This window comes from Perognathus longimembris, chromosome 19 (assembly GCF_023159225.1).
Source record: "Perognathus longimembris pacificus isolate PPM17 chromosome 19, ASM2315922v1, whole genome shotgun sequence".
NCBI lineage: Eukaryota > Metazoa > Chordata > Mammalia > Rodentia > Heteromyidae > Perognathus > Perognathus longimembris.
The window spans coordinates 5,158,173-5,171,497 of record NC_063179.1 but is presented as its reverse complement, the minus strand read 5'-3'; the positions used below and the strand labels follow the sequence as shown (position 1 = coordinate 5,171,497).

Below are 13,325 nucleotides of genomic sequence, written 5' to 3'. Positions count from 1 at the left end.
AGTGGGGGGGAGGTCACTAAAATGGCGGAACAAATTATGAATAAAAGCAGCAGTGATATTCACTAGACACTATGTTGAAAATGAACTGTACAATTTGTGGGTAGGGAGAGAAATTGGGAGGAAGCTGGGGAAGGGGTGACATTGTTTAAAAAGAAATGTACTCTTTATTGGACATTTTTATAACCGTAATCCCCATCACCTCAACAGGAGCAATAAAACATGTATTTAAAGAAAAAAAAAAAAACTTGGCCAGGCACTGGTGGCTCTCATGCCTATAATCCTAGCTACTCAGGAGGCTGAGATTTGAGGATCATGGTTTAAAGTTAGAAAGTCTGTGAGACTCTTATCTACAATGAACCACCAGAAAACGGGAAGTGGTGCCATGGCTCAAAGTTGTAGAGCACTATCATTGAGCAAAAAGGAGCTCAGGGACAGTGCTTAAGCTCTGAGTTCAAGCCCCATGGCTGACATCCCTTCCCTGCAAAATTGGCTCAAGTGGTAAAGTGCTTGTCTAGCACTCATGAGGTACTGGATTCAATTCTCAAGTGGGGGTAGGGGAGTTACATATGATAAAATTAGTGGCTTGGTAGTATAGTCTTCCATTTATTTAAGATGAAATATGCAGATGAAAAAAAGACAAAAAAAAAAAAAAAAAAGAAAAGTGAATGAGACCATAATCTGGACCAAACTCCTAAAAGACAGGTGAAACTAAGTGGTATGTTCAATTTGTCTATAATTAAAGGGAAAGAAATGAAATAAGAAAAAGAATAACCTACAAAATGCGTATATGTGTTAAAAGATGAAAATTTAAAAAAAAATTCCCTAAATACATTTTTCTATTAGTATGGAGAGACGATAAAGTTCAATATTGTTGCTTTGAAAGCATTTAAACACCTTTGTTGCCAGAAGTAGCTGCAATGAAAACATCTAAAAGAACTTACTTGGTGTAAAAGCAAATCTGTGCTTGCATAATTCACAGTATTCTTTCCGACTATGTTTCAGCCACTGAACTAAGCTGTAATTACAAATACATTAATAAATATTATGTTTATAACAAATGATTTCATTGAAAACTTGAGTTGTTTATAGTACAGAACTTACAACAGCTAAAGATATAAGCATAGTCTACTATAGTATTAGGAAGATCCTAATTCGTATAAATTATAATCTCTTCAGAGCATGAAGAATACAAACATCAATATCGGTTCTAATACTGGTCTGAAGATCCGGGGACCATGTGACTGGGTCTGCTGGCCCACAGGTCTGATTCATGTTACTAACTGGTGGGCTACAGGGCCTTGGCCAAGTTTCTTTAATGTATCTAATTTCATCAACATGATATTAGTCCACCACCCAGGTTTCTCTCAAAGGCTAGTTAGAAGATGTATAAAGAGGTGAGAATAATTCTTGGCTCCAAGTACACCATAAATGTGAGCTATTACCAACCACTCCAAACTAAAAAAGCACAGTATTTCCCATAAGCAAAATAAATTCTCCTGGCTAGAAATGAACAAAGCAAACTCACAATCTACCAAAGTAACAAGTTGGGTATTAAGGATTACAGGCAACTTCTTCCTTTTTTTTAAACAGTAATTTCTAAAAGCAACTAACTATAGAGTAAGTTCTTTTGATCATTCCTATCATCTATTTGACAACAATGGAGCTCAAAGTTACATAATTTTCTAACTGCAGGGCTTACCATTCCTGATGGATGAACTTAATACTGCCAGTGCACACACAAGGATGATAAAGAGGTTTCTCAGGTGTTCCTTCTGACCGACACACTCTGCATATGTCTGTTAATAAAAAGAAACAATGAATTATCTTTGGCCAAAACTTTTATAAAAAGCAGACCACAAAAAAAGTTTGTGTTAATAAAGCAACAATATGCCACTTGGCAAAATATTAATCATAACACAGAGAACTAAAAATTGTTATGAAAATTATATACACCTGAAACTGACAGTTTCCTTTAAAAATATAATAAAAGATAAATTGTTTCTTAGCACCCCTGTCACTCTAAAGCCAAAAACATTTAAAAGTGTGCTTACCCATAACAAATACTGAATGAAATATGCAAAATCAGGTAACTCATAAGTGTCCTTAACCAGTCCTAATAGTTTAACAGTTTAAAGTCCTAACTAAATCTAATCCTAACAATGTAATCTCCATAAAAACACACTTGAGCAAGCTCGGTGGATGCCCCTTTTCCTCCCTTAATCCACAAGAACAAGAGACAGAAATAAGCTCTAAATCGCTCTCTCAGTATCCTAGGGGGTCCCCCAATACACTGAAAGTCCAACCAGAGAATGAACGGTGAGCCAGAGGCTGCTTTAAGTAGAAGGAAGCTACAGAAGCCTGAGGGTCTTCAGCTCTCCAGAGCATGGCAGTCTCCCATCCTCACCCCCAGCAACAAGGAGTGGTAGGGACACATTTACCTGCCTGCCTTCCCACCTGGGTAGGCATCAATAGCCAGCAAAACAGCTGGGGGGGGAGGGGGGCCGGAAACAGCAACTGATCTTTCACACTTGTTCACTAGCTTACTTTTTCCTGAAAGCTCCCTCAGCAGGAGGACATCTTTTCAGCTATCCCTCAGGGCTAAATTCTAATCCCAAGAGGACAATTCCAGGAGTAACAAGCCTGTATACAGTGGTAAGAGATAGAGCGTTCACTTCTGACCCAACTCTTTCCAGGAACTCCTTATTCACTGAGGAAGAACTACACTCTAAATCTCTTTCATAAACAGACTTAACAGCCCCCTGGCACCCTTCGAATTTGAGAGTAAGTACCCGTCTATGATCCTGGACATTCATCACCATTACAAGTCTGTGATGCTCAGTTGTTATTCAGAATACTACACAACACACTCCCACACCCTCATTGCCCTCCACACACACCAAAAAAAGTAATTTTTGAGCTGTGCTGGTCCTGGTGCTTGAACTCAGGGCCTGGGTGCTGTCCCCGAGCTTTTGTGCTCAAGGACAGTGCTCTACTACTTGAGCCACAGCTCCTCATTGGCTTTTGGGGTAGTTAATTGGAGATTAAGAGTCTCATGGACGTTCTTTCCTAGCTGGCTTTGAATCACAACCTAAATCTAAGCCTCCTGAGTAGCTAGGATTACAGATATGATAAGCCACCAGTACCAGGCATCCTAAAGATTCTGACTTTCTAGGAGTAGCTGGTAAGGCATGGATCAGCACTGCCATCCTTTATGGTGAGAACAGACCTGAACATCTGTAGGCTTCTCACCTTCATCCTTGATTAATGAAAACATCTTTGGCAAAGCTTTTACTTTGGTCAGTCTCATGAGGTGCTCTGGTGGCACACTGTTAACACACCAGTGAGCTGCTTGCTTAATCAGATGCAAAATTCCGACACAAACAAAACAGAACTGTGTTCCCATTCCACAATTCCAAGCAATAGTATCTAGGCAGCCCACTTACTCCATTTCCTCCAAGTGTGCTCTTCAGTCCCAAAGAAACTTATCTCAGAACCCAGAGGGCTTCAGGGTGCAGAACTCCCTGATGATCCACCCTTTTCTATGCTTGGGATCCAAGCATAAGTGTTTTAGCTGTAGTGAATCCAATATAAGACACTGAAAATGGGGTTCCCAGGTTTGCCTTGCAACTGGATCCCCCAATTATAGCATCTTGGAAGTATCCTATAGTTTCATCACTGCCCTTTGGGGTTGGGAGTAAGTTATCCAGGTTAGGGCCAAATAATGCCCAAAGCCATCACCCATACTAAGTACTAACATGTCCAGAGAATAACTTTTGAACGGTATGTACTAGTAGTATAAAACCAACTAATTAGGCAGGATAGGTCTAAGTACAGGTAAGCCAGTACTATGAGGAATCCTGTCTCTACAGCCCACTCTGGAGCATGCCCCATGAGACATGGTACTGAGGAAGGCAATGGGGACAAAATGAGGCTCACATGAATGAGGGTGAAACCCTCCAGGGACATGGTAACTGGTAAGCTATCAATTGACTACTGGGGAAGGAAAAAGAAAGTGTTGGCACACCATTGCCACTCAGGAGGCCAGGTCAACAGAGAGCAAGATAATCATGTGTACATAGCTGCTTGGTCTCTTGGTGAGTTCCCTCTACAATGTAGACTCCAGCAAGACCACCCAGCTCTGTGTGACCAATGAAAGCTTAGGGTGAGAACAAGGCTGTGGCCAACTCCAGGAGTGATCATCTTCAAAAGGTACTGCTTACTCCAAATGATGGCTGGTAGGCAAGGGGCTGAAGAGGACTGGGGTAGGAGCAGATCAACTGAGAAGGGTAACCGAATCAGGCAAGACAATCATTTCCAAGGGAAGGAGAAAGGTACCTCACCTCAACCCACACTGAATGTCAGACAGAAGCTCACCTATTGCTTTAAGGAGCTGTGATTGTGATTTAGGGATAGCTTGTAACTACAACACAACTAGCCTATATAGCACCTTAGCAATTTCAAAAACAAGCCAGCAAATGAAAGAAAACAAAGCAAACACAACTGTTAAAATATAAAGTCAAGAAAGATAACTAAAATCAACTTTTCAGCACAGTAAACAGAACCAAGGTTACAAAAGGAGTGAAGTCAACAAAAGATGTAGCCTGAGGCCCTTTACTAAAAGTTAAGGCTCTCCTGCACATATACAATAAAGCTTAAAATGTTGCTTAGGCCAAAGTAAAACCATGTGTCTAATAATGTGGCTTTCTTGTCTCTACTGCAACCCTACTTAGAAACAGCAAGGCTCTTCTGGTTTTCAAAGACAATTTTGTTTTGTTTTATCCTAAGGAAACTTTGTGGCTTTATTTGAATACCTTGTAACTTCATACAATCATATCTTTTAAAGTTCCTGACAGTATTTAGCACAAGTAATAATAAACTTTTTAAAATAAGAAACTTCAAATCCTTAGAGACGTGAGCATGTAGATGACCAAGAGATGAGTGGGGAAAGAAAGCACTATTGGAATGGGGATTATCAAGTGGGTTAGAGTTTCTCTAAACCAACAATCCAGGTCCAAAATATTTATTGTGCCTACAATGAGGGAAAACAAAACCCAACTCTTAAAATCTGTGGGTATATGTCATAACTCTCAAGCCATTAGCAATTTTTGAAGTTCTTGATTTCAAAAACTCGCAATTCACCTTTTTGGTAATAAACTGGTGGTAATCTGAGGATTTTTATTACTAGTAGGCTTTATTTTGTGGAATGGTTTAAGATTTACAGAAATATGAAATTAAGAGTTCCTGTAAACTCAAAACACAATATCCCCTATTTTTGACATCTTTTCCCCTTGGCAGGTAGTAGAATTTGAACCAGAACCTCGCACTTGCTAGGCAAGTGCTCTATCATTTAAGATATACTCCAGAGCTTGCTTGCTAGACAGGTGCTCTACCATTTGAACATTGCCCCTGACTGTAAACACCTTATTAACAAGATCTGTTGTAATTTGTTTCCACTTGATAAGCCAACATTGATACATCATCAAGTCCACAGTTTAGTCAGAATTCCTTAGTATTTACCTAATGTCCCTTCCACAGTCCATGTACATTTACTTGTTTTGTCCTTTTCTCTGGATCCTTAGTAGACTCTCAAGTTTGCCTCATTTTTGATGATTTTGACTGTTTAAGAGTACTGGCCAGGGGCTGGGAATATGGCCAAGTGGCAAGAGCGCTTGCCTCGTATACATGAAGCCCTTGGTTCGATTCCCCAGCACCATATATATAGAAAACGGCCAGAAGCGGCGCTGTGGCTCAAGTGGCAGACAGAGTGCTAGCCTTGAGCAAAAAGAAGTCAGGGACAGTGCTCAGGCCCTGAGTCCAAGGCCCAGGACTGGCAAAAAAAAAAAAAAAAAAAAAAAAGAGTACTGGCCAGGGCCAGGCGCCAATGGCTCATGCCTGTAATCCTAGCTACTCGCAGTTCAAAGCCAGCCGGGGGCAGGAAAGTCAACTGCCAGAAAACCAAAAGTGGCGCTGTGGCTCAAAGTGGTAGAGCGCTAGCCTTGGGCTCAAGGACAGCACCCAGGCCCAGAGTTCAAGCCCCATGAGGGACAAAAAGAAAAAAAGTATTGACCAGGTATATTATTGGATGCACTTATGTTAGAAACTGTCTCCTTCATGATTCATATCAAGCTATGGGCTTATGGGTAGAAAATCACACAGGTACTCTGCCATCATGTCAGATTATCAAGGATATGAAACAACACAATTTTATGGCAGTGTTGATCTTGGTCTATCTGGATGAACAAAACAACAAATTTTTGTTACCTACCAACAAAATTTTTATAAATAGTAGCCACCACTATTAGACAAGTATAAAAATTCATTATTGAGGCTGGGCACCAGTGGCTCATACTTGAAATCCTAGCTAACTAAAGAGACTAACCATCTGAAGATCCCGGTTCAAAGCCAGCCAAGGCTGAGACTCTTATCTCCAATTAACTACCAAAAAGCTAAGTGGCCTTGAGTGAAAAAGCTTGGGGACAATGTCCAGGCCTCATTTATCTAGCCCAGCACTATTTCTTAAAAACAAAATAGCTGGTGGCTCCTATCTGTAATCTCGGCTACTCAAGAGGTTGAGATATGAGGGTCTTGATGCCAGCCCAGGGAAAAAAAGTCCCTGTGACCAAAAGTGGCACTGCAGCTCAAGTGGTAGAGTGCTAGCCTTGAGCACTAAGAGGCTCAAGGACAGCACCCAGGCCCTGAGTTCAAGCCCCAAAACCGTTTTAAGCATGTAGGCTTAAAAAAATAAAAAGAATAAATTTCATTGTGTGTAAATTACTCCTTATTAACTTGGCCCAACCTTTCTAAAATACACCACCAGGTAGGAGAAGGAGAAACAAATAATAAAAAGGATATTATAATGAGCTGTTGTAAGAAATCAAGGTACAGGAAATGTTTTAATGTCTCCCAGAAACTGTTATGGTCAGAACTGTGCTCTACTCCACCCCTCCCCCCGACACACACAAAAACTTACATTTTGAAGCCCTAACCTCTAGGAAGTTGGAATCTGTGATCATTTGAAGCAGTGGTTAATTATGTTTTTACTGTAGACCCTTGTCCAACAGGACTGCAACCTTTTACGAGGAGACCCAGAGAAGACAATGAGAAGACAACCAGGCCAAAGAGGTCTCAGAAGAAATCAACCCTGTGTGACACTTTGATCTCAAACTTCTATCCTCCAAAACTGTGAAAAAAAAAATACTTTTCATTTAAGGATCCAGTTTATGGTATTTTGTATCAAAACTCCTGAAAATTAAAACAATGGTCAAAACTGAATTTTTCCCATTCTTAGTTGATGAAACTACTCTAGAAATCAATCATTTTTTACTCCTCCCTAGATTATTTTACCAATTACTACGCTCTACTAATTCCAGCCCAGTCTGCTTCTTCTATATTCTTTCCTTTCCCACTGTCTTGAAGTCCCATGATACCTAGCCTAGACCACTGCAATAGCAATCTAAAATATAGCTGGCATACAAGTTTCCTTAGTTCTTCCTGTTCTCTTTTTATGAGCTTTCACTTTTCCTTTATGAAACTCAAGTAAGTGATCTTCGAGTCCTTATCTGGAAGAAAGGGTCATGGGTGTGTGGACAGGATATCCGATAGCCCAGCATTAACCACGTGCACAGCATTTCGTCCTAAGTGATCTAGTTCAACTAGCTCAAGAATAGACACAAGTCTGTCATAATATTTATCTGACATTACCTTTCCCATTACCACCTCCCAGAACTTTCCTGCTTAACAGTTGGTAGCAAGCAAGTAGGTACAGGGGAAGTAGCCAGTAACTGACTGACAATTTAAATGTCTCAGCTCTGCACAAAACATAGATTGATTCCATTACTCTGTTTCTAGTACTAAAGTAGAAATCAAGTCCAACAGGCTATATCCCTTCTAACTTCCTCCTGTCCCATGATCTCTCTGACCTCATAGTATTCTTGCCCGCTGCAGCTACACTGCTGTCCCAGTGATTTCTTTTTTTTTTTTTGGCCAGTCCTAGGCCGTGAACTCAGGGCCTGAGCACTGTCCCTGGCTTCTTTTTTGCTCAAGGCTAGCACTCTGCCACTTGAGCCACAGCACCACTTACGGCCATTTACTGTATATGTGGTGATGAGGAATCGAACCCAGGGCCTCATGTATACGAGGCAAGCACTCTTGCCACTAGGCCATATTCCCAGCCCCTCCCAGTGATTTCTTAAACATGCTTGGCATGCTCCTATATTAGAGACTGGCTAGTCCTTCTGCTGGGAATACTCTCTGCACAAAAGCATTTGCATGGGGGATGGGAACGTGGCTTAGAGGTAGAATGGTTGCCTAGCATGCACGAAACCCTGGGTTTGATTCCTCAGCACCACATAAATAGAAAAAGAAAATAGAAAAAGCCCGAAGTGCCGCTGCAGTTCCAGTGATAAGAGTGCTAGCCTTGAGCAAAAAGAAGCCAAGGACAGTGCTCAGGCCCTGAATTCAAGTCGCAGGACTGGCAAAAAAAAAAAAAAGCATTTGCATGGCTGTGTTCCTGCTCCATGAAGACTTCTTTTGCTGTCAGACTGAAAACCTGCAACCCTTGCTCTCTAATGGGGCAGTCCTTACTCCCTTCTGTTTCTGTTTTCCAAAGAACTTGTAACACTGGACTTATATGCCATGTAGTTACATTTTTTTCTGCCTTCCCTTCCTCCCATACTGAATTGAAATGTAAACATTTTTTTTAAAAGTGATTTTTCTCTGGGGCTGGGGATATGGCCTAGTGGCGAGAGAGCTTGCCTCGTATACATGAGGCCCTGGGTTCGATTCCCCAGCACCACATATACAGAAAACGGCCAGAAGTGGCGCTGTGGCTCAAGTGGCAGAATGCTAGCCTTGAGCAAAAAGGAAGCCAGGGACAGTGCTCAGGCCCTGAGTCCAAGGCCCAGGACTGGCCAAAAAAAAAAAAAAAAAAAAAGTGATTTTTCTCTGTTTTGTTTCTTCACTAGGTAAAGCACACAAAGCAATGCCTCATAATAGATGCTCAATTAAACAGTTCTCAGTTAAATGCATGTATACTTGGACACAAGCATGCCAAAGTAGTGAAAGCTAACTAGTGGTAAAAAGGATGTAGATATTTCTGAAAACAAAGGTAAAAGACCTTGTGAGAAAGGGGTTAACTAGTGGATCTGATATCTGCCCATCCTTTTAAGTAGTTTCTCCTTAGTTGGAATTACTTCAAGCTTTTGCCATGACAAAGAATGTGATCAACTGCAATACACTTCAACTTCCTATTTTTCAAATAATTGTCTACATGCAAAAAAGAAAAAGTACAAGTGCCTGAATATGCTATAAAAAATTACTGATTTTATATTCTGTTCTGCTAATGTAAGGAGCAATTTAGCAAAACAGACAGAAACAACTTTGGGTATCACTGAGATGAAATGTGAGCACTCAACTATGACAAAATGATTAATAATATGATGGCTCCATAGATCAGTTCTTACTCTCAACATCTAATCTGAAATTACAGTGTTCTTCCTTTAATAAAAAAAATGCTTAAGAAGAGATTTTTGTCTGAAACTGAAAAAATATCTCAATGCAATGCATGATCAAATTCCTTATAAAATGAAGAGATTACTAATACAAAGCAGTCTGGAGTCATCTACCCCCCTGCATTACAAAATTATAAATCTGATTTTTACATAAAAAGTAATCTGATATAACAATCATTTTAGAGACTTTTGCCCTCTGAAAGGGCTACCTAAGGAGGAATGATGGAGGGGATGACAGTGAGCAAGACACATTGTACCCATAAACTGACATGCTTAATTGATAATCCTCTGTACAACTCCTTAAAAGATAAATTTTAAAAAGCAAGCAAAGTTATAGAATTCAGTAGTTTACTACAAATATAAACATCCTGAACATAACACTATCATATATGTACTACTATTGGGGGGAAGGGGGAGGTGTGGGTGCTGGGCTTGATCTCAGGGTACAGGTGCTATCCCTGAGATTCTTTTCCTAAAGGCTGGTGCTCTACCACTAGAGCCACAGTGCCACTTCCAACTTTTTCTGGGTAGTTTACTGGAGGCAAGAGTCTCCAGACTTTCCTGCCAGGGCTGGCTTGGAACTCAGATCCTCAGGTCTCAGCCTCCTGAGTATCTAGGATTACAGGCATGAGCCACCAGCACCTGGCAAATTTGCATTTTTTTTTAAACATGAAATCCTGTTCCTTCCAGTCCTAGTTCAAGTTAAAGTTAAATTATAAATTTTTAAAAAGACTTCAAACTGGAATTTTACAAATTTGAAACTTTACAAAATCAGGCATTAGATAAGTATTAAAATTCACTTCCATGTGATAACCAACCAGAATACAAAATGAGGTTTTTATAAACTTTTATTATTCATTTATAGAAAGTGATAGAAACAAGTTATCTCTATAATAGACACTTGGGTTCCACTTACAAATATCTAAGTATGAGATCTGACATGAGTTTGAATCTTGCCCTTTACATTTACTGCTGGTGTGGCGTAGGGCAAATTACTTATCCAAATCTTCAGTCCCCTCACCTGTAAGCAAGAATACTGCCTCCCTAAAAATGCTGACAGAATTGAGAGATGTCTATAAAGCATGTAGTGCAGAAAATACCATACACTTACTCTTCAATAAATAGTAATTTAATATAGTACAGTGTTCAAAAGTCAATACTTGTAAGCACTACAAGTTCATTTCATAATACTACAGACATTCTGAGTTTCTGAATTACCAGATCATAAGTGTAGGCAATTACTGAGTGCCCAAACCAAAAAATAGAGTTTTTAATATGCTAGTACATATCTAATGATATCACTTATTACATTGATTCATTCAAAACTGGAGTCCTAGCTGGGCTCCATGGCTCATGCCCATAATTATAGCAACTCAGGAGGCTGAAATTTCAAAGATTGCAATTTGAACACAGGTTGGGCAGAAAAGACCCCGAGGCTCCATCTCCAAAATAACCAGCAAAAAGCTCAGCTAGAGGCATGGCTGGAGTGGAGTGCCAGCCTAGGTCCAGATGGAGTTTAAACCTAGGAACCTGCCAGGGAGAGGGAGAAGAGAAGGAGAAGGGGGGGCGGGGAGAGCTTGAATCCAAGCTAAGTGTGATAGAGCACTTGAAATTACAGCCCTCTGTAGACAAAGGGAGGAGAGTTCCAGGCCAGCCTAAAGAAAGGGGGGGGGGGTTGTTAAGCAGCAAAAAGTACCTTAAGTCCAAATGGATGTAAACCCTGTGTAGATGGAAATTTAGGGACAAGGTCCACCTTTCAGGAGGAATAGGATTGATTTCCTAATCTCCAACAGTTTTTCCTTTACGATTTTTATCAAAGGACTCTGAAGTGGCCAGTATACTGCTTAACGCATGCAACTAAACACATGATGAAAGGGGCAACTATTCTCAATCAGAATACCTAAGTTCAAATCTGTCTCCAACTAACTACCTGTGCGAACCTTGGACAGGCTGTTAAAATACAAGCCTCCATTTATTTCCACCTATGTAACACACAGTTAAGACCTATACCTCCTGACAGGGCTGTTACGAAGAGGGAAATGAGAACGTGAGTACACTTCGGAAACTACTAAAACGCCATATGTCGTCTACACGGTGAGGTTTTCATTTGGGAAAAGGCTTTGAAAAAAAAAAAATGAGGAATCACGTTTATTGGCCACCCCGTGACCTGAACCATCAAGCTTTTTATTCCTTTTTCTCCTCTACAACGCCCCCCCCCCCGAAAGCTCACTCCCACAACACGGAAAGGGGCCCTGATTCCCACGCAAGGAAACGCGCCCAGCGCGTAAAGCCGTTTCAGATCGCCCACGACTCCCTCCACAGACGACACAACTGGCTCTGAAACCACCTGTGAGAGGGAGGGAGCGCGGGGACGGGGTCGATCGCGTCCCAGCCTCCGGTCCTCCAGGGTCAGCTAATGCGAAACCACCACGTCCCCGAGTCCACGTCGTCGCCGGGGCCGCGCAGACCCAGCCCGGCCGGCTGGGCACCGAGGATCCAAGGAGAAATCCCGGCCACACCGACACCGGGAGCGATCGTGGGGGGGAGGGGGTGTGCGCCCGGTCCCCCGGGTCCGGGGACACATGCTCCGAGGCCCGCCGAGGGCCCGGCCTCCTCCCCCGCCCCGCCGTCCGCGGGGGGTCACCCGGGTCCACTCGGCCGGCCGGCGCCGTCACCTGCCGCCGCGCTACGGTCCGCCAAGTTCTCAAGTCCACAAAAACAAGTTTTCCCGGCGAGGGGGCGGGAGGACCGCGGGGGGGGGGGCGACCCCGGCGGGGGAGGGGCGGAGGAGGGGGGGCACGGAACCCGGGAGCGAGGCCGCCCGGGCCTCCGCGCCCGCCCCCTCCGCCCGGGCCGCCGCCGGGGGCCCCGGAGCCCACGCCGTGGCCGGCGGGAAACGGCTGGCGGGGCCTCCCAGACCCCCCCCCCCCGGCCGCCGCCGCCCGCCCGAGGCCCCCGGCCGTCCCCCCCACCCCCCCCACCCCCCCCCACCCCCCGTCCCCCGCGCCGCCCGGGCCACCAAACCGCCGAAGCTGCCCGCCGCCCGCCTCGAGCGGCGCGGACCCCGCGCGGGCCCGGCCCGAACCCCGGCGTCGGAGCCCCGGGCGCGGGCGCCCCGGCGCCGCCGACTTACCTTCCTCGGCGGTGTCCATCTTGTCTGGGGGGCGGCGGTGACGCAGCCGCGAGGCGCCCGCAGCCCGGCCCGAGCCTCCCGGCCCGGCGGGGAAAGGAGGGAGCGGGAGCGGGAGCGGAAGGAGCGGGAGCGGCCCCAGCAGGTGCGTGCGTGCGCCCAGGTGCGGGAGAGGAAGCCGAGGCCCCGGACGTGGGGAGAGGGGACCCGGGAGCCAGGCGGACGGAGAGCGAGCGGCGGGGGGTGGGGGGGGAGGGGGCAGCGCGCGGCCGAGAGGCGAGGCCTGGGCGGGGCGCGCGGCGGAAGGGGCGGGGCCGGCGGCGCGCGTCACTTCCGCCGCCCGTGGCTGGCTGAGCGCGCACGCGCGCGGGCGCGGGGCCGGGGCGGCTGGCGGGCCCGTGAGGCGCCTATTGGTGAAAGGCCGCCGCGCGGCGGCGGGGACGGGAGGGCGGGGCGGAGTGGAGCCTCCGCCGGCGCCGCGCCTCGCTGCGTGATCTTCGGGGACAAAAGAAGCGCGAAGCCGCCGCGGAGGAGAGCGGCGGGAGCGAGGCCGGCGCGCTCCCGGCCCTGCGCGCGGAGCTCCGGCCCCGCCCTCCCGCGCTGGGGCGCCCGCGTCGCGGCCGGGGGCGCCGGCCCCTGGCGCTGCCCCGGGGCGGGGGACGTGGGTGCCCGCGCTGAGGAAGTGC

The 13,325-nt window shown here is 45.1% G+C and overlaps 1 protein-coding gene across 2 annotated transcripts in view; it reads right to left on the bottom strand.

Annotated features, from left to right (window-relative positions):
* Marchf6 (membrane associated ring-CH-type finger 6) overlaps positions 1-12,875 on the bottom strand; it is a 58,080-nt gene extending 45,205 nt beyond the window's left edge. The window contains exons 1-3 of one of the 2 annotated variants that reach the window (XM_048368038.1): positions 12,643-12,875; positions 1,700-1,796; positions 942-1,015 (exon numbers count right to left, since the gene is read on the bottom strand). In XM_048368038.1, the coding sequence (XP_048223995.1) occupies positions 942-1,015; positions 1,700-1,796; positions 12,643-12,661 (190 nt within the window). In that variant the 5' untranslated portion in view covers positions 12,662-12,875. The remainder of the gene's footprint in view (positions 1-941; positions 1,016-1,699; positions 1,797-12,642) is intronic. The other variant, XM_048368040.1, reaches the window with a different exon arrangement.
* Positions 12,876-13,325: the final 450 nt, after the last annotated feature.